General features: G+C 42.3%; 1 protein-coding gene across 18 annotated transcripts in view; it reads right to left on the bottom strand.

Annotated features, from left to right (window-relative positions):
* The window catches only part of Kiaa1217 (KIAA1217 ortholog), a 458,308-nt gene that overhangs the window by 79,431 nt on the left and 351,781 nt on the right, over nucleotides 1-27,096 (bottom strand). For 16 of the 18 annotated variants that reach the window (XM_029470001.1, XM_029470015.1, XM_029470008.1 and 13 more), the window contains exons 4-5: nucleotides 22,005-22,203; nucleotides 18,170-18,263 (exon numbers count right to left, since the gene is read on the bottom strand). In XM_029470001.1, the coding sequence (XP_029325861.1) occupies nucleotides 18,170-18,263; nucleotides 22,005-22,203 (293 nt within the window). Of the gene's footprint in view, nucleotides 1-8,726; nucleotides 9,101-18,169; nucleotides 18,264-22,004; nucleotides 22,204-27,096 lie in introns of those variants that run through there. The other 2 variants (XM_029470033.1, XM_021184810.2) reach the window with 2 other exon arrangements.

Genomic DNA, 27,096 nt, shown 5'->3' with positions numbered 1-27,096 from the left:
TTGAAAGCTGATCCAAAGCAGTACTGTGCAGCAAGCACTGTAAATATTCACAACAGCATCTGTGATGCCCACCTGGACTCAAGTATCCAAAATCACCTGACTTTACCTCAAGCAGTAGAATACACGTGCATAAGCCTAATAAACCATGCATGTTCTCAAGTCTCCCGGATATAGCTAGATTTCCCAGACACCGCAATATTGCCGTTTAAGTATTTGCAAACTAAATAAAGATGTCCCCCTTTTCCATCTTCTAGCAAAACTACCGGACTATCTATCCCCATTTGACCATAGCCTTTCCAGACTTATCCTGTTAAATTCCTAATTATTCCTATCCATGTTCCAGATGAACAAACTGACCCAGAACTTCAAGTGTCTCTTCCAAAGGCAAATGCCAGGTTATCAGATCCCGGAACAATCTTGGAGTTCAGCATCCAGAAATCAGGGTGTGGTTCTCACCTTAGAAGGCTCTGAGGTTGAGTATTATTTTGGTGCAAAATCAAGTCCAGAGATATCTGAACAAAGTCATCTCTGCTGCCTGTTCCAAGAGCCAGAAGAGAAGGGCAAAGCAAACCAGACCATACCCACATCATCTAAAAATGCTTGGGAAAGTCTTGGAAACACTGACTCCAGGACATCCGTGAACCTCACGAAAGTGCTCCATTTCAAAGCAATACCTTTGTGTTTTCAGTTCAAATATCAAGTTAGCCAGCCAGTGAACATGGCTCAGAAATCTGAGCTCGTCAGCAAAACCTCTGCCTTGCCTTATTTGGATAAATAACAGCCTCAAAGACAACCAATTTGGGAGTCATGCATGCCCTGAGGCTAAGCTTGGCAGCATCTCTGCCCAAGTCTTGCCTGGCCCTGCTCTGCCTTGCCCTGCTTCAGCAGATGGAGGAGATGAACCAGCTATCACCATCTTTTCTCAACCAGGCTTGCCCTGATAGGAAATATCCCCACCACTGTGCATTAGCTCTGCTTCTTGGTGTTCCAAGAGTGTGCAGCCAGAAGTATGGGCATCCCGCTCCCAGGTGAAGCTTTGCATCTCACAACCAAGGAAGTTACAAGGAACCAAATGGGAAGTTAGCAGCTCAGCAACTACCTGGAGAGACGTCAGGCTCCATGTGACAAAATGGCCACATTGGGGAAAGAGGGAGATTTTGTCTAGGTGTCCTTGCCAAATTCTGTTCCCTAAAAAGAAAGAATCTGGGCCCATTTGTAGTAAGGCATATGAAGCAACAAATGCTTAGTGATCTAAGGAGCACTTTTCAAAGTCCCTAATTAGAACCAAGAGCATCTCATTCACTTCAAAGATGAACAAACGCCAGGATGAACCAAAATAACATTCATTCTCCCACTGCTCAAACCAACATTCAGTCTCTGCCTCTTTTCAATGAGTGTGTGTGTGTGTGTGTGTTTGCCTGTGCATGCACACACACACACACACACACACGCATGCACATATTTTTTTCACTTTAATTTCTTCCCTTTTCTCAAAATCAACATTGGTTAATTTCTCCCAGAAAGGATAGGAACACATGGGTCAACAAATAGAGGGAGTTTTTCAAAATCAGGATATTGAGACATTAGCTCTATGTTGTTGATTTCCTCTCTAGTTTATTACCATATGTGATTAGTTCCCTACCATGCCCTTTTCAATTTTTTTAAGAGTTTAATCAACTTAAGCAATTGTTGCCCCTCCCCATCATGGTGCTCAAGGAAGGAGGCAGAGTGTGGTAGGAAAGCCCTGAGTTCTAGATAAATTGGCTTGGTTTCTCCTAGGAATTTCTTCTCCATATTTTTCCAAACTTGACCATGGCCTTGACAGCAAGTTTTCCCAAGTCTCTAATTGTGTTGCTAAGTTTTTCCAGAAATGCCTCCTGTGCTTATTCTCCTGGGGCCATGACTAGTAAATGAACTAAATCACTGCTACATTATCTGGGGTATAGAAATGCATGAAAAACTATTTTTAATATCACCAACATATTCATGGGTTCATCACTGAATTGTGAGGCAAGACAAAGTGAATAAAATTGAAATATCCACTTGAATATATTTATAGGAGGATGAAGAAAATGGTATATTCTATTGGCAAAACAGAAGAATTTATGAATGAATGGCAATTTTGAATGCAAGCAATTATAGCTTTCTGTAGCACAGTGGTTGTCAACCTGTGAGTCATGATCCCTCGGGGGTTGCTTATCAGGTATTTATATTATTATTCACAACAGTAGCAAAATTATTCTTATAAAGTGTCAATGAAATAATTTTGTTGTTAGAGGCCACCACATCATAAGGGTTGCAGCATTAGGAAGGTTGAGAACCACCACTATCCTAAAGACTTCATCTCTGAGGAGAAAAGTTCAAGTAATATGCCATGGACTTACACTTAAGAAAATATAAGAAAATACTCTTGCTTAGGTCAGTGAGATGGCTTATCAGGTAAAGGTGCTGACAGCCAGGCCTGACAACCTGAGTTCAAGTGGGAGATCCATGTGGTAGAAGAAAAGAACCAACACTGACTGTATGAATATTTAAAATATAAAGATAGATTTGGCAGGAAATGGTGGCAGCAGTTTGCGATCCCAGCTACTTAGGCAGCTGAGGCAGAAGATTTAAAGTTCAAGGTCTCCCTGTGCTACAAAGTGAGTTAAAGGACAGCCTGGCAACTTTGTCTCAAAATAAAATGTGAAGCAGGCTGGGAGCATAGCTAAGTGGAAAAGTGATCATGTGGCATGTATAAGACCCTGGGTTCAGTCCACAGCACTGTGAAAAACAAATTTTTCATGAGGTCAATTTTTATATTATAAAGACATATATATATATATATATATATATATATATATATGCTTACATATATATATATATATATATCTTCATAATATAAAAAATATATATCTATATATAGATATATATAACATCTTTTAATAAAAATTGTGACTCACAATTGTACATTTGACTCATTTTTATGCCCTAGCCACAAGGTGATTGAGAATAGAAACTTGCTAAGATTTTTCTAAAAGTCTTCAGATTATTGTTATGAATAATAAAAATACAGAAACATTTTAAAACAACATATTTCAGTCCTAAGATGGCTACATTAACATAATTATAGCTTTGGTTGCCAATAACACCACGTTTCTCGTTTTTATGAGAATACAGAGGTTCTCTTAGATCACAAGCTAATAGGCTCCTTGGTCTAAATATACACAGTGAAGTCTTCAGCAGATTTCTGAAGCCATGAGGTCTGACCGAGTAGATATCTGGTTGAGCAAATTACTCTGCAGTGGGACAGATCCTTTTTCCTTCTCGTTTTGTGGTTAAACAGCTGCTAGGAAATATATTTTTAGATCTGCTTTTAAAGGAAAGCAAAAAAAAAAAAAAAAATGTTATCTACTTTGTAGAGATGTGTCTAGAATGTTCCTTCACCCTCAACTACATGGTGCCAACCATCTCCAGAATGTTGTAATTAATGCCTGTCCTTGGAAGTAAGTGCAAGACACAGGTCTGTATGCTCATCTTAAACGCAGGCATCCAGCTCTGATCACATGGGGTGGTGTTTCAAGAGAAACACACATTAATGTCCAGACATGCTATAGAAATTTTCCATTGTGTGTGTGTCTTAACTTCCTGCTCTCTAGGGCTGTGTTTGGCAGTTCTTTCTCTATTAAGGGCAAATGAGAAGTAATGAGTTCAAAGGGTGAAAATGACCAGGCAAACCATGACCTCTGATGTCACAGGAAAAGAAAAGTGGGGGAACCCAACAACAAAATCAAGTACATGTGTGGACCTAGCAAATGACTCCAGCATATTGTCCATGCTGTTGGAATGTGGCATGACTCAGTGCTACTTTTTTAGTGACTTAAATGAAGGCCTGGAAATTCACACCTTTTATTAAGAGAGGCCTGAAGGAAATATATCTACACAAAACGACTTGGTGAATGCCTCCTATTTGTGGGGAATAAGATGTTGGAACCTTGAGAACTCTTCAAATGGAATTGGGCTTTTGGCAACAAAACAATTCATTCTTTTCAGCTGTATACAACCTGTAGTAATTATATCTTCCATGAGCCCCAGCTTAGACTTTGCCCCAAAGGCTTAACCCATGGGATTAACTCTGTGCATTTGCAAGACAGGCCCTAAACCCACTCTAGCCAAACTATCTACCAATCATTTAACAATTTCCTTTAAGTTGGCTTTAAACTGACCTTTAACTGCTTTAGTGTGACCAAAACAACAACACTCATTAGTTCCTAGGCAAGGCATAGGCCAACATGGGATGCATATCGAGACCCCCACCCATCTCAAAACCACAAAGACAGTGGGTGGGGGAGGGGTGGGGATGGACAGAGAGTGAGGGAGGGCGGGGGAGGGAATGTGTGGGAAGAGGTGGGGGAAGGACTGAGGGAGAGAGTACTAGGAGACTGAACTGAATTGGGGGGTTGGGGAGGAGCATCTCTGGGAAGAGCTAGAAACCTAGGACAATGGGAACTCCCAGGAATCTATGAGGGTGACCCTAGCTAAGACTACTAGCAATGGGGGATAAGGGTCTTGAATCATCCACTTCCTGTAAACAGGCAAGACTTCTAATGGAGGGACTGTGATACCAATCCAGCCACAAAACCTTAGACCCACAATTTGTCCTGCCTACAGGATGTGCAGGAGTAAAAGATGAAACAGAATTTGAGGGAAAGGCCAACCAATCACTGGCCCAGCTTGAGACCCATATCAGGATGGGAAGCCCACTGCTGACACATTGATGATACTCTGTTATACTTGCAGATGGGAGCCTAGAGAGGCTTTATCCAGGAAGTGATGGAAACATATACAGAGACCCGCAGCTAAACATTAAGTGGAGCTTGGGGGAGGAAGGGTTGAAGAATCCAGAGAGGCCGAGGACACCACAAGAAAACCTAGAGTCAACTAACCTGGGCCCATCGAGGCTCACAAAGACTGAACTGCCAACCAGAGAGCATGCATGGGATGAACCTAGGCCCTCTGCACATATGTAAGAGTTATGCAGCTGGGTCAACATGTGGACTCCTAAAGTAGGAGCAGGGTCTATCTTGGACTACACTGTCTACCTTTGGATCCCTTCCCCCTAACTGGGCTGCCTTGTCTAGCCACAATAGAAGATACACCTAGTCTATTGCAACTTGGTAATGTCGAGGCTGGTTGATACTAGGAAAGAAAGGAAGGAGCAGGGGAGGGGACAGGAGAGGGAAAGACTGGGAGGAGAGGACTGAGGCGGAAAGTAAATAAATAATTAAAAAAAAAAAAAACCCAACCTATAAAACCAAATGATTGCAAAGCCTCCTTTCCCATGTGTCACCGAAAAAGCAGAGGTGCAAGTGGTCATGGTGGTCGGTGCCTTTAATTCCAGCATGAGGGAGGCAAAAGCAGGCACATCTCTGTGAGTTTGAGGCCAGCCTGGTCTACAAAGTCAGTTTGGGACAGCCAAGGCTGGTGACGCTGAGAAACCCTGCCTCAAAAAAACCAAAAAACCCAAACCAAAACCAACCAACCAACCAAACAAACAAACAAACAAACAAAGCAGAGGTGCAAGGGAAAGACAGCTTTGTATAGTTTGAGGGTAGAACATTAAACCTACACACACAACACCAGCAGGCCAGACCTGCTGCAACAGAGAAACTGAACATCAGAGACACAATGGCAATGCTTCATCACGTGGTTAAGCCAATATTTTCTGTTTCATTCAAAAAATCTCATCATTTGAAGCAGCTGCTGTTTCTCACTTGACTTGATGACCTACCCCCCTTCGATAATAATACAGGATAATCTAAATTTGGTTAGTTCAAAAATCTATTTTTGGTACAGGCCCATGTATTTCCAATTAATGAATTCTAGCTCTGACAGGATTTCTGGTTCGCTTTTAGTAAGATAATCAAGAAGGGAGATGTAAGCTGCTTTCTGGAGAATAAAAGAAGCCATGTTATACCAGCTATAGCCATGAATGGCTTCAAGAAGTCAGGTATATAGTCTTCCCAAGCCCACCAAGAAACAAACTGGAAAGCTGGGTACAGTGGCTTACTGTCCTCATAGACATCTGAAAATAATGTGTGAAGTTGAAGAAAACCTTGGGTACAGAGTAACCTTAAGGCAAGTGTGTGCTGCAAGAATCCCTGTTTCTCTGTCTGTCTCTGCTTGCCTGTCTGTTTATCTCTGTCTTTTATCTGTCTCTCTGTCTCTGTCTCTCACACACACATACACACATACACACACACTCCGGATGACACCCAGAGGGGTGAGAACAAAAGCCAAGGCCAGCATAATGTGGCCATGGATAAGGTTAATGGATTTTCTGGGGCTGGTAGTTTCTGCTCCTGCCTTATATGTCATCCCTTCTCTGGTCTGTAAACCTGACCAAATCTCTCCAACCATGCTCAGCCTCTTGGATTTGAACTTCCAGGTGAATAGTTTACAAAAGTTGATGTCTAAGTCCAAAGATTTCAAGTTAGTCAGGCTTAGTCACTGAGGGAAGGATCACCAACCATCTAAAGGTGAATTTCCTCAAAAGCAGACAGAACATTTCTCGCTCCTGCAAATTATGTACAAGCAAAGAAGCTGCTACATCATGGGGGAAGCACAGCGGAGAGAAATGTCACGGTAGGTGACATGGACCTTAGAAACACATTATTAACACATCATTCTCTCTCTGCTCAAATTTATATGAAAATAACACTCACCTGAGATGTTTTGGGAAAGGCACAAAAAATGGGCAGCCTGCCTCTGAGCAGGACGCCAGACCTAGGAAGTCTGGGCTGATATAGGGAGGTACAATCTGGTACAGTCTGGCCAGCCCTGGTAGAAACCCACAAAGAACAAGGAATAGTGGAGGAGTAGCCAGGGAACAACCTGAGGGAAGGAGGTTTGTGGCCAGAAGACAGGGATGCATGTGCCTGGTCAAAGGTCACTTCTGCTAACATCAGAGAAAGGAGGTGTGGCTTGCATGTGGGAAACAGAAGGGTGTGACAAAACCTCTCCAGCAAACAGTGGCAGAGGCTTCGTTCGGATGGCTGGGGGCTGCTGAGCATCTGCAGAGAAACCAAGCAGCTTCTAGTGATATTTAGGTGGGATGTATCTTTGGTCAACCCTGGATTTCAAAGTAACAACAGCAACATAGTATATATTAATTTACAGAAGGAGCTTAGCTTTGAAATACTCCCATTTTGCTCTAACGGAGTTGGATGCAGGCTGCCTTGATCCTGAAACCCCAAACCTGTGTATCTGCATCTGCATCCCTGTGATAACTTTGTATAACAAATCACTAGGTATTTTCTGCTGTTGAGCTGACTTCTGGATCCTCAGGAGGGGCACTGGAGGAGGTTAAAACAAAGCCTGCAGACCTAACTTTGAAACCTCCCCTTCAATATTCTTTAGTAAAAACTCAGCTCCATTACCAAACTCACAGATAGACTCCCTGCTCTCCCCCTGGCCCCTGCAACTTAGCATTTGTGGAAAAGAAACAGTAGAAGCCAGCAACAGGAATAGCCATTCATCTGATGCTGACTGCCCTCACCTTAACTTGTAACTTGGTCCTGGGGTAAACAAAACATCAGCCTGAAATAGTTTCAGGCTTTGAAGGTTCCCAATTTACAAAACACCAAATAAACAAGAGACCCCTCCCCGCCAAACAACAAGAACAACAAAACCTTCCACAGCACAAGATAATATTTTGACACTGAGTAAATATGACAGTTTCTCTATTCCCAGTGGAAGCTGTCTGCACTGAAACGCTCAGGGACGGGTGAGGCCATGCAGTGTCACACACAGACAGAAAAGCCTGAGTTTAAATCTCAACTCTGCTGCTTACTACCGTGTGATCTTGTTACTTTAATCTCCCTCAGTACTTATACCATATGGTTACTATGTTGACTATATGAAATGGTACATGGAATGAGGATCATATTGGATAACAATGTCATGCATAAATAATCTATAAGGTGGGATCAAAACACTCCAGTATAGTGCAGATCCATGAAGGTTTGTGTTCCTTTAAGAGGAAGCTGACGAGCGTAAAGGGCATGTCCCACATGAAATTCATTTAAAAGTATTCCATAACATGATGTCACGTAGAACCTCTGTTGCAGGTAAACATGATTTCTGTCAATGGCTTCCAGGTAATCATTAAACTCCACATAACAGGCTGTTTAAAAACTAGACACTTGTTCAGCATTCCTTCCTCAAGCTTAAACTGATATCTTCTTAGTAAAAAATTTAAGATGAATTTGCCAGGAAAAACTTCCCCAGAATGCTATAAGCCACACACAGCTTTCTCTCGTTTCTCTTCAATTCTCGCCACTGATCTCAGAACTGAATGAAAGACAACATCTTTAAGAAAATACTGAAGACTGCCACAAACCCATAAACAAAAGAACCCTGTTCAAGCAAACTGCACTGACCCTTCAAAACCTTTGCTAAACTACAAGGTTAAACAGAAACAGGCTCACAGATTACAGATCTGTAGATCAGAGACAGTCCCAGTGGAATCAAAAGGGGATCTTTAAAAACAGAGCAATTCCAATAACAATGAGATCACTTTCAAAGCAGCATGCAAGAAGTTCCTACAAAACCTCTCACTCCAGTTCCTCACTGGAGTGAATACATTAAACAGATCGCAAGGGAGAAAAGGATACAATCTGTGCCTCAGCCTGGACAGAAGATTCTCAAAGGATTGCAGTCTGTTTTAAAGGCAGATCAGATCTTACCTTGCATCTTCCATGGTCTGTTCTTTCCTAGAAGAAACTTTCTAGACTCGCAGAGACCTCAGAACCACCCATCTGTCGGATGCTTCCAGCTCTGTCTGTCTTCATGGTGACTAAATGCTATGCTTTGCTTTCTTACAGAAGGAAGCCTTTAGTTAAAACATGTGGTTTAAAGGAGCAATAGCCACCCCTGTTAAAACTATTTCATGGACATTCAGAGGTATTGCTTCTCTCTGAGAGTTAAGGCTGCAGGAATGCATTTTCCCTGTCCCGGAAATCAGCCTAACGAAAACCAATGCTGAGCAAACGAGAAACGTTCCTTCCCTGTGTGCTGTCTGGCAGAAACTGCAGCCAGATCAAGGAAACACGTGATGTTTATAAATACAATATGGCTCATGTTGTCATAACCTCTCAATGACAAAAAAAAAAAAAAAAAAAAAAAAAAAAAAAAGTAAATAAGAAAAAGACAAGTGGCCATGCAGCAGGGAAGATGAGATTTGCGCCCCTTGAAAGCTGCCTATTTGATGTGCATGTAGCCCTCCTGCATCTGAAAAAATGAAGACCTGAGAGCACAGTGGGAAGAAGTGGGGGACAGACTCTGCATTAAAATGTTAGTCACTGAAGTGAGAGTAACTCCTCCTCATCTGTGACATGGTCATCCTAAAGACACAGGTGACTAGGGTATCCTGGAGCTCACTGATCATAACCAAGACCCACAGTGTTCACTGACAATGAGAGAATGAAGGGCTAGTTCCACACAGTCTGGAGCTGATGAGAAAGAAAAACAACAGATGTTGACCTCGGAGTGGAGTTTCTGATCTCCTGGTTGACCAGGTCTGGAAGCGGTGGCTATAACATCTGTTTTGTTTACTGTTACAACTTCAGGACCCACAGAAAGCATGGTTGGTGGATAGAGCTGGTTCCAGAGCTCTGGGGGGAGAAAGATCTGCGGCATTTTATAACAGTGGGGTGATGCCCACTTTTGTAAAACCATGATGCTTAGTTTAAAGGCAAATTTTGTGTTCAGGAATTATGCACACAGCAATATGCAGTTTCTTACTTAGGTTTGTTTACTGGGGAGCTAGCTTACTTTCTAACGAAGGTGAGTCAACTCCTGGAACTCCCTGTTTTGAGGGGGATAAAGGCTGACAAATGTGCATTTATCACCATCACTTGCTGCATCTGAGAAAGCCAGACTCCCTCATACAGTTATTTTCATCTTAAACTCCAGGGAAAATAACCATTGTCATATTCCAGTGATGGAATGGAGACAACAAGAAGGTAAGCAGGCATACTTGCTTCTTACTGGGAATGGGCTGAAAACCACCAACAGCCTCATTTACAGACCATTGTATTGACCTTAGTAGATAAAGCATTACCAGGACGCTCGATAGGAAAATGCTGACCTAAGTAATATTTTCCATGACTGCATTTAGTAAGGATCTATGCAGAATGAGATACTGAGAGAGCCACAGGGAGTCTGAAGATGAATAAAACAGGGACTTGGTCTCTGAAGAATGCAGTGTTCAGAAGACTATGTCAGTAACTACAGCTAGGCAAGAGAGAAGAGCGTGCTAAGAGGATGGGGGTGAAGGGGTATCCATGAAAGTTGTAAGAAAAAACAGTGATGTGGAAAAGGAAGGGAATGAAAGGTTTGGTGATAGAGAGAGTCACTCCTGAGCTAGGTCTTCAGGAAATGATAGCTCACAAATGTGGAGATGACCCACAGCCACTGATGATGGGGACCAAGGAGATGGTGATGACCACAGAGGCGATCAAAAGTCAGCTCTTGAGTTCTGCCTGGCTCTGCATCCAGCTTCAACTCTAAGTACTAGATGGGCTGACTAACTATTTTCTCCTGTGTGTTGTGTGTGTGTGTGTGTGTGTGCGCGCGCGCGCGCACCACACTTGCACATGCATGTGCACACACAGATTTCTTTCTCATGGTATGAAAATCAAATAGGAGTGAATACAATCAAAATACTGAACAAGGTGCAAGGTGCAGAGTTGGCGAATCGTGAACATGAGTTTCTAATACCAATGCCACTAAACAGGTAGAAGGACTGGATGGCTCGAGCAGAGTCCACTAACAAAAGAACAAAGTAAGGGGTATGTTTTCTGATGCTTCCGTGTCTCTTCTCTTCCATTCCTACAGTGTTATCTGAGTCCTCCCAAATCCAAAACTTCCATCTCAACTAGAACAGTCTGGTAGTCTCCTCTTCATCCTCCCTGTACGACTCTCTCTTCCCTCCCTCCCTCCCTCCCTCCCTCCCTCCCTCCCTCCCTCCCTCTTTGTTTCTTTGTGCTGTGATTGTCTTTTGTGTCATCATCAGAGAACAGGATGGGATAAAGGAAAAGAAGTAGATGCCATGGAGAAGATGTGCACTGTGTTTAAGAAACAAATGAATGAGCTGGGCGGTGGTGGCGCACACCTTTAATCCCAGCACTTAGGAGGCAGAGGCAAGGGGATTTCTGATTTCAGAGGCCAGCCTCGTCTACAGAGTGAGTTCCAGGACAAACGGCTACACAGAGAATCCCTGTCTTAAAAAACAAAAACAAAAACAAAAAAACACAAAACAAAACAAAAAAAAAGAGAGAGAAAGAAACGAACGAATGGATGAAATATTATTTTCTGTGTTTTGACACCTCACTAGGAATAACATTTCACAACTTGTAAAATGTATATGTAAATATGAAGGAAGGAAAGCTTGGGCTGAGTACACAGAAGCTGGAAGAAGCAGGCTCAGAGCTGGTATCTGGTACCTGCCAGCTGCGTGAGCTGAGGAAAAGCTTCCTTGGCCTCTGATTTAGAATCTGAGAACACTGGAGTCAGCACACCTATTTTACAGAGTTATTGACTTGAACCTCGTTAAAATATAACGTACTTTCTCATGCTGCTTACTCCACAAACACAGGAAAGTCTGTGATTCGACATCAGGAACAATGGCAACCATAAAGCACTATTTATGCCTGCATAGATTCTGCAGAGGAACTAATAACACTCACATGAATTATTATAATTCTGTAAGAAAAAAATAAAAGGCAAGTGGAATATCTGACAAGAGGAAGAAGAAAAACAGTGACATTAAAGAGGGAGACCAGGAACAACGCCAGCACACAAACTACAGCCTGCAAATGCCTGCACTCTTGCTGTGGGTGGGCCACAAATGTAATTCTAAGCTTTGGAATAGCAATACAAAGAAGGAAAATGATCATGTACAAGGCTCCCAGTGTCCACATGATAAAAATAAACCAGGAGAAGGGAACTATTCTTGGGAATGAGACTGGGGATATTTTTACAGCAGGTCTTCACAGAGGATGGAAAATGAACATCACAGCATCTGTAGCATCGTAGCACTTCTTGTCCTGGGCCACACCCGCACTCCACGCTCACTGCCCCTGCAGATGCCACACTGGCTTTCCAGGAGATATGGAGGAGAGCGTGTTATGATCTGTGCCTTTAAAAGACATACCATCTGTGGGACAAGAATGTGTCTGCTTGCCCCTGAAAGAGCATTCGGAAGCTTTGCATGGTGAGCAGTCTTTCATGTAAGTTCTAAAAGCAGTTCTTAATTTTAATTACTTCTTTAAAAAAGATTTATTATATGTAAGTATACTGTAGCTGTCTTCAGACACTCCAGAAGAGGGCATCAGATCTCATTACGGATGGTTGAAAACCACCATGTGGTTGCTGGAATTTGAACTCAGGACCTTTGGAAGAACAGTCAGTGCTCTTAACCATTGAGCCATCTCTCCAGCCCAATGTTAATTACTTTAAAAATATTTTACTGTGGGAACTTTAAAACATAAAAAGAAGGAAAAAACGTAATGAAATCCTATTACTGTTTTAAGGTTTTCAATGCTGATTCCTCTACTTTTTTCTTCCATTCTTAGAGTGGTTTTAAAGAAAACGTCATTCACCGTGTCTTTTTTTTTTTTTNTGGTTTTTCGAGACAGGGTTTCTCTGTGTAGCCCTGGCTGTCCTGGCACTCACTTTGTAGACCAGGCTGGCCTCGAACTCAGAAATCCGCCTGCCTCCCGAGTGCTGGGATTAAAGGCGTGCGCCACCACGCCGGCTTCACCGTGTCTTTTAACATGTAGGTACTTTAGTAAGCTTCATTGTTTTAAGCCATCCTGTTACTGTAACACACACAGTTACCAGTTATCCCTTAATATCTTCTGTTAAAACTTTCCAAATGGCTTTGTAGCTGCCTTACAGTTGGCTCATTGTCTTCTGGATGGACAGCCAGCCTCGTAGCACAGCCTTAAAACCTGGAGCACCTCTGTGCTTTCACATGCTGGTAGTTTGTTAGAGGAAGGAGTGAGAAGGCTGTACTTCAATGTATAAGAGGAGAAGACTTAGTCCATTTTGTGTTACTATAGCAAAATATATGAGGGTTGCATTTTTTTTTTTCTGGGATGCAGGTTGCTGTTGGCCCTCACCCTCATTCTGTTGGCTAGGACATCCAGATAGCATGGTGCAGGTGAATGTTGAGGGAAAATCTGTTAAAACAATATGGCAAAGGAGCAGAAAGGGTGTTGGTCATGTAACGAAGGCACTGAGCATGAAAGTGGCATCGCTCTATGATAACCATGGCTGCCATAACTGACGTGTTTGGGAACTAAATGAATCCATTTTGCATTGGTTCCCTGAGGTCCCAATCACTTCTCACTAGACCTCTAATCATCCATTTCTCGTGACCATGACATTGCAGGTCCCATTTCTGATACACAAGCCTTTATTGAATACACTCAAATCATAGCAGGCAGATATATATGGAGACATAGCGTCCCTCCAGATACCAGGAACAGGAAACACTTGACATGGGAAGAACAGAGAGGCTGTGAAATGTGAGCACTGCAGTTAAAGCAGTGGAAGTAAGCCAAGCAGCTTGACCAGCGTGCTAGCTAGCTTCCTGCTCACAAGCACGCTGTTCCTCTAGCTAAGCAACTGCTTAACAAAAACAAGTATTTGTCAGCGATACAGATACGGACCTACACAAATGTCTGATTCAAAGTTTCATCTTAAGGATTAAATGAAATTGTACTTGCAAGTGCCTAATAAAAGCTTACAAACTAGCATTTAAAAAATTTTAATACAGGCAATGCCAAAGGGTTGTAACAGAAAGGTCTACTGAATAAGGGAAGCTAGAGTGTTTGGATGTAGGCAAAGAATATAGCCATGGTGTGGAATGGAAGCCATTGGTTTCTAAGGAGACCCTTCATTGGTGTCAAACACAAAGCTCAAATAGAAAACAACTGGAAAGCAGCAACTGACTTGGGTATTGGTGGCTAATTCTGGGGAGTGTGTCCTAAATGCAAATCTAGCCGTCCTCTGCACTCAATTAAAAGATTAAACATAGCTGAGTAAGATCCACAGTAGGCAGAAATCATTTCACAATGACAGCAGAGGATCCTGGGAAATAATATTAATGTACACAAGAAATAGAGAAGCCCCAAATCATAAGATAACCATCAGGATTAGTAAACAGAAAAGCAAAAGTCCCCTTTGAGAGTCCCAAAACAGAATGGGTGACACTTGAGGTACATATAATTTGTGAATAAGTACACATAAGTTATTCAGGAGGACCTGCCCCATTTGATGGGGCCACTGCTCCAGGAATTAAGTTATCAAACCTACCTGATGTAAGGAACAAAAACCATGTGACTAAATTAGATTGGGGTGCTATACACCCATGTGGAAAGAATCAGCAGGCTCAGAAGTCCAGTTAGGTTTGTTCAGTTCTAGCAAAGAACAAGTCTCATTGGACAGAGAGGCCTCAGCAATGCTCGGCTACATGTTAAGGGAACAACTAGATGCCTGCTTCCCCACCAAAATAAATTCCATGTACACTCAGAGGCCCATAACCTCAGAGTTAATACTTTGGTCTAACTTGCTTCCTGGGCTACCCCATTCAATCATAAAAGTGCTCTGGAAGAACTGCCTGTAACCTACAGATGCATAGTCTGACATTTCTTCTGACTCAAAGGCAAGGTATTAAAGTCCTTGTTTAAGAAAAATCGCAGAGGTCATTGCAGAATGCAGGCATTACTGCTGCAGCTTCTCCGCTTGTTTTTTTTTTTTTTGGTTTTTCGAGACAGGGTTTCTCTGTGTAGCCCTGGCTGTCCTGGAACTCACTCTGTAGACCAGGCTGGCCTCGAACTCAGAAATCCTCCTGCCTCTGCCTCCCGAGTGCTGGGATTAAAGGCGTGTGCCACCACGCCTGGCTTGCTTTTTTTTTTTTTTTTTTTTTTTTTTTTTTTTTTTTTTTTTTTTTGGTTTCTCCGCTTGTTTTAACTCATGTCTTTTTCATATGTATGTTTATTGGTAAGGAGTAGCCAGCCTTCATGTCTGGCCCACGCTGTCTCTGGAGGCTGGTGAGTGAAGTCCAAAGACATTTGGGAAGCTACTGTGTCTGGTGCCTGTTGTAGGGACTTGGTCTGGTGCTGCTTATATTCAGATGCTAAATTCTGTACAAAGTGATGCTATATAACCTTGCTCTCCAAATTAATTGGCCATTAAAAGACTAAAGCCTGTGATTGAGCAGTAGACAGAAGTGGATGAGTTTTCAGTTACCTGGCTAGAGGTCATAGGAGAAATCAGGAAAGGTAAAAAGAACATGGAGGAAGAGGACAAAACCACCTCGTGAGGAGATGGACCATGAGAACATGGCCAGAAGAAACAGCAAGTGACAATTGGCTGGAATATAAGTTAAAAGAGGTTCAAAACCTGCCCAATCTAGGCTTACAGCTTATAAATAAAATACCTGGATTGTGTGTGTTTTATATGGGCTAGCTAGAATTTCATTCCCGTTGCAGCATTCGGATGTTTATCACTGAACCTCTTCAAGGCCACACTCACAGTACCAACACACCAGAGGACATAGTGCGCCTTGGCCTCCCATGCAGCTTGGTTTAGTCTACAATAGCAATCGATCCTTGCTCTGTTCCTTTGTGTTCTTCACCGCAAACAGTGAAGTCTCACAGCTGGACCACAGGCAAGGCTTAGCAAAATGCCCAGCCCTCCCAGCGATGCAGCCCTACTCACTGGAGAGAAGAAACAGCTCCAACCCTCAGAGCCTAAGGATGAGCCTCTGAAAAGTTTCCACGTTTTTAAAAAGTTTCTAAAATCTGGGAATAGGGTCTCAGTTATAGGCTTCAGACATAATGTTTCTGAAAGAGCTTTTTACATTTCTCCTTTCTGAGTAATCGTTACTAAAATACAAGGGCTTTTCTGCCAACTATGTTGTAAACATTTGTTATCCCTCATTAGAGGGTAATGATTGTGTTTTCTCTCTCTCTTGCTCTCTCTCTCTCTCTCTGTCTGTCTCTCTCTGTCTCTCTGTCTTTCCCCCCTTCTCTTCCCTTCTCCCCCCTCTGTTTCTCTCTGTTTCTGTGTCTTTTTCGGTCTCTGTCTCTCTCTCATACACACACACACACACACCCGGTATCTGAAGTATCTGTTAACAATCCAGAAAGAACTCAATTATGCTTTACCCACAAGCAAAAGCTGAGAAGGTGGAGTCCAGAACAAAGCTTCTGCATCTTAATAGAGTCTGTGCATATGGTTAATATTTGATGATCCTGGTCCCCACCTCTGGTCCTATGTAGGCACAGCATCTGCTTAAGAGTTAAAACAGGTGTCTTCCTAAGCCATACACAGGGCTCCTGGAAACAATGGTGGCGTGCCTGGCTGGAGAAGGACACTGCACAACAGAAACAACTCTAAGCATGGCAGAATTGCAGGCAGAAGGAAGGCTGGTGCATTAAAACTAAAGATATTCAAGGGGCAAAGACTTAATGTATATTCCCGAGAAAGAACACAGCAGAGTTGATTAAGAGAGGGTTTCATAATGCCCACCTAAGCTCCATTAAGAGCATGGCCCACTGTCTTCGTATGGCTCTGGCTTAGCATTGCATTTGCTAAGAACAAATCTCAAAATTCTCGATTTTTCTTAGGTAGCACTACAGATTTTTGGTTCCACTCATACTATTTTATATGTAGGGTAGGAGGCAGGAGTGGCTGAGAACATAATAGGCCTTTTCCCTCCAAAACAGTAGGCTCTGGTTCCACTGTGCCTTGACTTCATTACAATTCAGAATTTCTCAAGAATTCAGTTACAGCCCTCAGTTGAATCTCCTGACCCCTGCCTCGGTTTTAAACTCACATGCCCCATGTGGAAGGTAGAGCTGCAGGCCTCCATAGATTCTGCATCCTAATGCCCTGCACCTGTGACATTAGGTTACAAGGGGACAGGACATTAGGCTGCCGTACAGCCTACATGAAAGTAGGGGGATTTTCACAGGCTGTTAGGTAGGTTCACATTAATTGCAAAGTGTCTTTAAAAGTGGGCAATAGAAGGTGAAAGATTTGACAATGGAAGCAAGGCCAGATGGATATTTTACTTGCATTGAAGATAGGGTTGCAAATCAATATGAACAAACATACACATAGCCTGGACATACATGGCTGCAAACACATGTTGTTTTACTACACTAAATTTGCCATCTTTTGATATAGAAGCAAAAAGAAATGCATATACAACGTGAGGGAGCAGAGAGCAGCTCACTCACTGGAAGTCCAATGAGAAATGATGCCTAGGTGTCATTGACAGTAAAAGGTACGTTTTTAAAGTTGAACTCCAGTGTCTTGTAGGTATGTTTGTGTGCATGCTTGTGGATGTACTGGGGAAGGAATGTACTTTGAAAAATTGATTTCCTTTTTATTCCCACCTTTATTTTAGCTTCACATCCACTCCCAGTAGACAGGCTCGAATTCTAGCTTCAGACTCTTAAATAGTTTTCTGCAACTTTTTTCTTTGAAACATCCCTAAGTATTACAAATATTTGGGATATCTCATGAGATGGCCTAAATCTAGAGAGTTCAGCTCTCAAATCATGTAGGTATTTATATTCTGCCCTCAACATGATTCAGAGATTTGGTAATATTAATATTATTAAGAGCAAACAGCCCCGAGTTGGCAAATGAGCAGCAGGACGAGGGTGTTGGCTGCTCTGAGAACAAGAATTGTTTTCTACATAGCTCACACACTTGTTTTTTGTTTGTTTGTCCTCTTTTTACTGAGTGAAAATATTGCAACAGATTCTCTAGGTAAGCTAGTGCATTATGGAGTAAGGATACTGAGAGAGAAGACCTTCTGGATATCTCTGATATCTTTGAAGTGAAGATTTATCTCAACTCTCTGCTTGGGATTGAGCCTACAGAACAGCTGAAAGGGCTCTTGCTAGCATTTGGGAGGCACTACTAAACTACACAAGCAAAGGGATAGAAATGAAAAATAAGACCCATGCTCAGTTTTACCAGTGAATGAATAATAAGTCACCCGGTGAGATGAGCAGCGTGAACCTGGGAACCATGGGAGTCAGGTGTGAGAAGAGACAGTGTGAGCTGAGGATGCAGTCAGAACCAGAAGAGTCATACTCACCCTCACGTCTCCGTTCACGGCTTTCGTCATGTGGTTAAATGCATGTGAAGGATCCTTGTTGTATACTTTGAGAAGGGATCTGTCTTGGATATTCCTGGAATCAGATACATCCATCACTATGGCAGATGGAAGGAGTCTGACTCTAGTCATTTCCTCTCCCTGTCCTTAAGCAATCAGGCAAAAGACACTCTGCCATTGTCTACCATGAACCAAACAAAAAGTCTTTTTACCATAGCATGGGCAAAGATAAAGAAAAGAAGAGGAAAAGCGACTCTGGTTTTTCTTCCCTTCACTTGTTCCTAGGGAACATGTTATTCTTGCCGCGTTAATGTCCAGCCAGAGATATCAGGTAACAAGAACTTGCTTCCAAGCTTCAGAGTACAGAAAAAGAACACTCTAAAAAGCAGCAAAACTCCAGTATTTACAATCCCTTCAAGAGACTTGGTTAATATTTAAATATTTAAATGTTTACTTTGTTTAAACATTCCTCTTTTATCCAATGAATGTACACTTAAAAATTATTTTCTTTGATATCAAACATGCTCAGCAAGGGAAACAAAATGTATACAAAATATAGGAAAGAATTTCAAAAAGACCAAGCCCAGTATGTTTAACAATGCATTCTTTTCCTCCCACAGTGCATTTAAAAACAAAGCAAAACAAAACAAAAAGCTTGCCTCCATACACATTGAATCACAAAGGAAATATAACACACTGAGTCGTTTCTGCTTTTGATCCCAGTTCTTAGAGTCAAGAAATCAGACTGCAGAAGAAAGCCTGCTCAAATCACACAAGAGCAGCCCATGTATGACGACGCCCTTCTCTCTCCTTAGGCTCTTCTGCAAGGGTCACCTGTAACCCCTCCAGCCCATCTATCCGATGGTGGCTGGAGATGAGGGGTTGTGGGTAGGCAGACGGTTTCTTTCTTGTAGGTGTTCTTGAACTGAGTGGGCTGAGTACAACCATTGGAATTCTTGGGTGGTGTTTGTGTTTTAAATGAAGTGGAGGGTTGTTTCTATCTAAATATCTGCCAGTCATTGCTTTGAAGAACCAACTAGTCCTAACTTGCATGATGCTTCACGTGTTAAGTAGCTCATTAGAAATAAGCTGGGGGGGGGGGGGAGCAGGCAGTCCTTGATACTAACAGGGGCTAGGTTAATGCAAAAGAGAGAGAGAGAGAGTCAGCAGGTAGGCGCAGTAGTTCATGAAAAGAACCCTGCCTCTGGGTAGCAGACATCACATAGGACACATGATGAACCAGAGAATCTCACTCGCCATGAGAAGGGCTTACTGCAGTTGTAAATGCATTTAAAATATATGAGCTTGGTTATTATTAACTTAGAAACATGTTCATCTGAGATGAGCCAACAGCAAAATGCAACACCAGACTGCATTTATGGTGACATTGCCATACAGCAGTCTGACCTGAACCTCCCTGAGGAAAATTTATGAAGCCAACACAATAAGGAACTAGTCAAATGGTCAGGAAATAGGCTTTGACTTCAAAGACACAGAAAGATGTGAATGGGAATTCTGTAACTCCAGATTAAAGTCATTGTTTTAGTTAAGGCCTATCTGATAGTCTTTTTTTTTTAATGTATTATATAATGTCTGTGGTAAAAAAAAAAAATTCCACTGCTAAATATAATTGAAATGTCATATCTATTAAAGCTAAAAATCAAATGATACTATGAGGAGCATACATATAATCATTTAGGGTTAATAATATATTCACCAAACAAAAATATTTTATCTTGAAGAATTTTAGGCTCATTTTTCACACTTAAATTCAAGAAATTGAAAAGAAATCTAAGGAGAGAAAATGGCAGGCAAAGGACCTACACGTTATCATTATTGCAATAAAAAAACAAATGGCATAGAAACTATATTGAGCATCATTAGTTTGTGTGTGTGTGCATGTACACATGTGTGAGTATGTGGGTGCATTGTGTGTGCATGTATGGGGATACCATGGACTTGTTCTTGGCAGGCAAATGTTCTTCTCTTGAGCCATGCCCTCAAGTTATTAATGCTTAAAAAGCATCTCTCTTTCAGCAGCAATGCTTTTAGTTGTCTTATCAGCTGGATTTCCATTGAGGAGGACCATGACTGTTCTCCACCTTGGCTCTTCCTGAGTCTCCTTGTGACATTTCAGAAGAATGCAAAACCAATCCCCAGGAGTTAAATATAGCTTAAGTCTTGTGACAGGCTGTAGAAAATGGTAAATGGCCACATGAAAGCGTTTCTATAGTCTGCAAGTCTGCAGCCCAGCCACTCCCAATCTCCTCCTTACAGCCTGATAATCACGTGCTTTTGCTTATTTTTCTCCTTTAGTCTCTATTGCTGTTCTCAAGGCCTCTCCATGGAAATGCAGAAATGCAAGACAATTGCCTTGAAGTGGTCTGTCCATGTGAAAGTGTCTCGTGGCTTTCTATTATTACAAGTATATGCTTCAAATATAATTCCATTACCTCCGGTTTAAGGTTATGTTTTGCAAATTAAAAAAAAAAAATGGTGACAGCTTGATTAATAATTTATTTAAAAAATAAGCATGACTTTTCAGTGATCATAAATATTTAAACCTGTTTTCCAAAAGCAGGAAGTTGCACAACAGATGTAGCACCTGTAGCTTGGGGCATGTGTCAAATTCTGAAAGCCCAAAATTACTCACACCTTGGCACATGTCTCAGAATGTCATCTGGGATCACTGTTAGATATGGATCAGCTGGCATTCATGTTCTGCAGGCACAGTTTTACAAAGTGCTCCTTGCTCTTTCCACAGTGAAGGAACAGCAGAGGCGGCCATCCCCAGGGCAGAGAACAGAGAGTCTGGCTCCTGCCCTTCATGATTTGGGTGAGCATGTAAACAGCCAGGATTGGTGTGTGTGTGTGTGTGTGTGTGTGTGTGTGTGTATGTGTGTGTGTGTGCGCGTGCGCGCGCCCCATGCGCACACGCACATCTTTTGGTTTTTAATTGTTTATCTGTGAGTTCCTGATTCCATAAAAGGAAAGGGTTAGGTTAGTTGTGATATAATTATTTGACTTCTAAAATATTTAGGGACTATACCCTAAACAGTAACTGCTTGGTTATATAGATTTAGATTCTGTTTTTCAGGTGGTTTGCCTGGGACAGACCAGAAGGGTCCCGTGGTTGTATAGACAGTGCGACTGCAGTTAAGGACAAGGCTTTGGTCCCCTGGCTGCCAGCACTCCTGTGAATCTATCCAACTTGGTTTCCTGGAGAAAGACTATGAGACACGTGACATCTTTGAGTAAAGGAAGAATTTTTTAGAAATGGAATGTGAGGCTGTTTCTCAGCATCCTCTGTGTATAGTGCACCTACCGTTTCATTTTAAACATATAAGACATAGGTGAAGAGCCAGTGGGATCATTACCTAGAACAGGCTCTGTCATGGGAGAAAGAATATTCTAGGGAGGAGTTTGAAAATTCAGTTTTAATTATGCCTTTAGCTCTTGGCACTTCTTGACCACCTCTCTGGGCTTTAGTTTTCTTGCTTTTTAGATAAAATGCACTGCTGGATCATTTATATCCTTTTCAGCTATGATATAGGCAGAGCTAGTAACACATTCAAAGGTCTACCCAGAAGAAGTGTGTTTTCATCTTTGTACTTAACTTTGGGAGCCAGAGCCCAAATTCCCATCTGTGTGCAGCAGTCCCACTAAATGTAATGACTGGACTCTTGCCATCAGAAGGAGTAGAAATTTGGACTGAGCACAAACGCTAGACATTCAATACAGTGGCCAATGACCCTCAAAATAAAATAGGTGGAGACAATCACACTCTAAAACAACACCCCCAAAGGAAACTACTTACCTCACATCATTTAACTCATAGTAGACATTTCTGCTCTCATCCTTGATGTAGATGGCAACACTGGGCGACTCCAGCATCTTCATGGTGAGCTGCTGGGGAAAGGCACTTACGAAGAGAGCTCGGATTGTGTCTGTGCTTGTGACTTCATTCGGCATCCGCAGCTGTTTGGTTTCGTCTCCATACTGGAGGTAGAGAACACCTGCATGCAAAGGAACACACAATTATCAGCTGACAGAGCAAGAACCAAGCACAGCATCAAGCCACTTCTATCACACTGCAGTGACTCTACAGACGCTTACTCCTCCAAATGGACTGTCTGGTTAGCATATAAGCACCCAGGTCATTCTTTGGAGTCTGAGCAAGGGTTAAAGAGGTCATTTCCCTGCATTTTTGGAATCAAAAGGACAAGGAGTTAACCTTATCACCTATAGCAAAAGACAATACACAATGTTCTCAGAAGAGGAATATTTAGGACTCTGACCCTGCAGGGCTATTTTTAACATGTATTTCATTAACTGGGAATATAATCAATGTATAAGACTCAGTGCTTGTCTTAGTAGTTTATTCAGGAACATATCAAGTGGAAATGGTAGCACATTTCTGTGTATTTTTGTATAGCTATTGAATGTTTATATCATATTAAAGCCCCCTAAAAAGTCTGGAACCTTGACATACTAAAAAAAGCGGGGGGCACAAATACCATCACTGAATGTCCACTGAGTTCCAAAGGGGCATATGTCTCATTCTGGCCAATGAAACAGGCAGTGTGCTGAGAAATGAAGACCTGATGCTTGTTGGCACATTGGATGAGCAAGGTTTGATGTTTCCTCGCAGAACCCATATCTGAGGACTCCAACCTAAGTCCAGAAAGAGTTCTTATGTGGAAGAATGGGAGCCCTATCTGACCACTCCAGCAACGCATCCTTGTATAGCTGTGAGCACTGGATGAACATCTTGGTCGTGGACTCCCCAGCCCTGTGACAGGAAGGACATATCCCCACCAAGCACTGCTGCAACTGCAGAGTTTGAAGCCAGTAAATGACAGTATTAGTAGTCCCAAGTTACCATTCTTGCTACTGTGGTTTGACTATCAAAGGTCTCCAGACTCATATGTTTGAACACTTGTTCCCCCACCAGTGGTGCTGTCTGCTTAAATCATGAGACCTTTAGTAGGTGGAGCCTTGCTGGAGTGAGGACATTGCTGGGGGCAGGATTGGAGGCTTTATAGTCTGCCCCCATTTGCTCTTCTTTTTGTTTTATGTGGATGGAATGTGGTCACCCAGCTTCCTGCTCTTGCTATCATGTCTTCCTTCCTGTTGTCATGTTTTCTTTGACCATGTTGGACTCTTATCACTCTGGAACTGTAAGACAAAATAAACCCTTTCCCCCTAGTTTGGTTGCTGTCAGGGTATTTTATCATAGTGACAGAAACACCACACGCACACACACACACACACACACACACACACACACACGCCTTCGTCTGTCATTTGGACATGGATAACTAAAACATTAAATCAAAGGTGAGGAGACTTCATCTGGCAACTAAAGTTTGTGTCTTGGTGAGAAGCTATGGGGAGTAAACTAACATGAGGGTGAGTGTTAGTGGGAAGAGATTGAAAAAGAAACCTATGCCTTCCAGTTAAAAATGGCATCTACCCAAACAAAGTACCCTCCAGAAGTTCCACCAAAATAGTAAGGACATAAGAAAAAGCACACGTGGAAGAAGTGAAAAGGGGAGAGTAGATAAGATGTGGATGAGAGAAAGCTAACACTGACTTCTTCAAGGGAAGAACTCCTTATGCAGTGAGTTGGAGCACAGAAACCCACAGGTGCCAGGCTAGCTCCTTTAGAGGATGGGCATGAAAGGATGAGGCTTCACTCAACTTCATTTCTCCCCAATGGCAAGGCAAGGGATGTGTTTATCTCTCCCTTCTCTCCACACTCAACGGTAAGGAACTCCTCACCGTGTTCATCGAACAAGACTGAAGAACTTAGTTGAAGATTGGATTCTGGATGATCAGCCTTAAAGGATAATGCTAGGCACATCCATTCAACTGTAAGACCCAGGGCAAGTTTTCTAGAAAGCTGAGTGGCCCAGAGGAAGAGACCCTAAGATTCTGTGAAAGAGCCAAGCCAGGAACGATGTATGAACATCTGCCATCAGGTAGGAATGTCTGTATCTCCCTCTTTGATACTAACAGACTTCTAAGCATTTTGGATGCTTTAGGAAAGCTTTTAACATGAAAGAAGAGAGGATTGTGAGATTTTCATTAGGCATTTTCCTTCCTAGGGAAAAACAAAAACAAAAAACAAAAACCCTAAACAAAAGAGAATATATGATTGTCTTTTCCCTCCCTGCAACTAAGGTTCAAACTCAAAGAGTACATGAAATGCCTAACATACTCAAGCTTGTCATGATACTTGGATGATGATAGGCCCTCAAGGTTCTTAGGGTTAGGGGAAAGTCCCAGAGGAAGGACCAAGCATCAGAAAGATGTTGTCTTTCTCAGTGTCAACCAGGAACCAAAGGACAACAGAGCAGCACTTAAGGCAATCTGGTAGAAGGTATTTGCCATTTAGGTTCACCCCCACACCCCTACCCCCATGCACCAATCAGGTCCCTATTAAAGCCAGCTTCTTGGTGAGGATTTCCGTGGATGCCTCCCCTAGAATTTCAACACCCGTTTTCCCTCTTACCTTATATCCTATCCTTTTTTTCTTTCTACTCCTTAACATTTCTCTCCAGGTGGAGCAAACTCATAACCTAATTCTTGACATCAAGCTGGCGAGTGCAGCTGCCAGCTGGGTATGAGACACACATCCTGTTATAGATAGTGACCGTCCAGAGAAGATGGGAACCTTGCCTTTGCAAAGAAAGGGGAGTGCTATTCTCTCACTTGGTTCCAGAAATGTATTTGCTCATGGCCTTTTAGCTAGAATAAATTTCATGAGCATAGAGATTTTTCTAAAATGTTTATTTTATATCTTTATGTGTACATATGTGTGCCTGGTCAGGTTAATGAGCACAATGTGGATGCAGAAACCCATGGAGGTCAAAAGAAGGTGGCAGATTACCTGGAACGGGAGATGCCTGTGGCCATAAGCAGCCATATGGGAGTGATGGGAACCAATCTTGGCTCTTCTGAAAAAGCAGCAAGCTCTCGTAACCACTGAGCCCTCCCACCAGCACTAAGACTAGGGAAGTTTTAAAGTTTGTTTGTCCTTTGTCTTTATATCTATCAAAGTGCCTATTATATCATAGGTCTTTCCCCCCATCTTTCATGTGTGTGTGGTGTGTGCTTGTGTATGAATGCATAGATTTATATATGTGTGTATATGCAAATGAAAGCCCGAGGCTAATGCGTGGAGTCATCCTTGATTGCAATTCTCTAAGGAAGGGTCTCAAAATCAAACCCAGAGTGCACTGATATGACTAGTCGTGGAAGCCAGGCAGCTCTGGGGATTCCTGTCTCTGCTTCTGATACACGCATTCAACAGCTGAGTCATCTCCAGCCTCTATTGCAGGTTCTTAATAAATATATACTGAATGAATTAATACATATTTATTAGTCATTTAAAGGGGACTTTAGGTTAGGGACTATCTGAGCTCTAAGTTCTTCTGAAAACATACTTAGTCTCACAGCATCTTGCTTGTACATTAATATAAACCTGTCCCATGTTATCTTTGTGTATGAGGCATGAGTAGTTCTGTTACTCCTTGCTCCCCATCCCATGTCAGATCCTCAGGGAAAAAGTTCTCCTGTGTTCCTATGAAGTCACAAATTTGTTAGAGTGCAGAGAAAATCTTTCAAGCCTATTCGATCACAAATTGTGGGATGTTTTGTTCCAAATGAGAATTATGGTGGCTGCCCCATGGGTTCGCTTAAACCATAAGAAAAGTCTACCACCATTCCTGAAGGCTGTGCCTGAAACAATCCGCAGGTGAGGTTTGTATAGAACTGCCTTGCAGCAGTTCAATATCACAGCCTTGACACCACAAACCGCCTGGTTTTCATCCCTACATCTGCATTCTGTATGTGAATGTGCTTGAAATAGAATTTAAAGACTCTGGAGTGGAAACAAATTGGGCCTAAACGCCGGTTACCTCAGGTCTGGCTGGTGCAGCTGCCAGCTGGGGCCACATGTCCAGTTATAGAACTCGATAGTCCAAAGAGCATGGGACGGATGCCTTTGCAGACAGAGGGGAGTGGCATTTTCACACTTGATTCCAGAAAGGTATTCAGAGATTCTTAAACTCAGAAGGAATTCCCTTAATAGATGACGGCATTTTATTGGCATAGTGATAAACTAAACCCACATGGTTTTTAGCAAGTCAGTGTGGGCTGCTCCAAGTTCCTGAGGAGGTTTTTGGGCCATAATCTCACTTTGCATGAAGAACAGAACTGAAACACATTCATGACACTGCATGTCAGAAATGGGGCAGGGATTCCATCCCATCAGTCAGCATCCTTGTCAAATTGTAAGGATTCCATCCCATCAGACAGCAGCCTTGTCCAAGAGTTACTGTGACTCCATTTCATGGTATGGGAATACTAATAGAAGCTCATAAGATCCAAGTAGCTTTCCCTGAAGTTACAGCTAATAACTAAAATACAAATCCACATCCATTCTGCAGACCCTGCAAATACCAGCCTTTGAGGTGTACTGCTTTTGAAAGTCTGCACTCCATCTTGTCTATCCTGTCTCTTGTCATCAAGTGACCTGAGCTGGCTTTACATTTTTTAAATAACCATGTGGCTTACAGATCAAATTGAAGCATAATGAGGGTAGTTAGGGAAGAAGATGCTATTTTTGACCCAACTGAAGGGAATGCAGGCACATGGAAGGAATTCTACATCTCAAGGATGGGCTGGGAGATTACTGGAAACTAGGGAGCACTGAAAGTCACAGCAGGGTGTTCTGAAGTGAACCTCAGAACCTGTGGAATCCTTCTTTAAGAATCTATCCAGAAGATGTCCCAACCGGTAAAAAGGACACATGCTCCACTATGTTCATAGCAGCCCTATTTATAATAGCTAGAAGCTGGAAAGAACCCAGATGTCCCTCAACAGAGGAATGGATACAGAAA

Source organism: Mus caroli, chromosome 2 (genome assembly GCF_900094665.2).
Source record: "Mus caroli chromosome 2, CAROLI_EIJ_v1.1, whole genome shotgun sequence".
NCBI classification, from domain to species: Eukaryota; Metazoa; Chordata; class Mammalia; order Rodentia; family Muridae; genus Mus; species Mus caroli.
The sequence above is the reverse complement of the archived record's forward strand: the minus strand, read 5'-3'. Positions and strand labels throughout refer to the sequence as shown.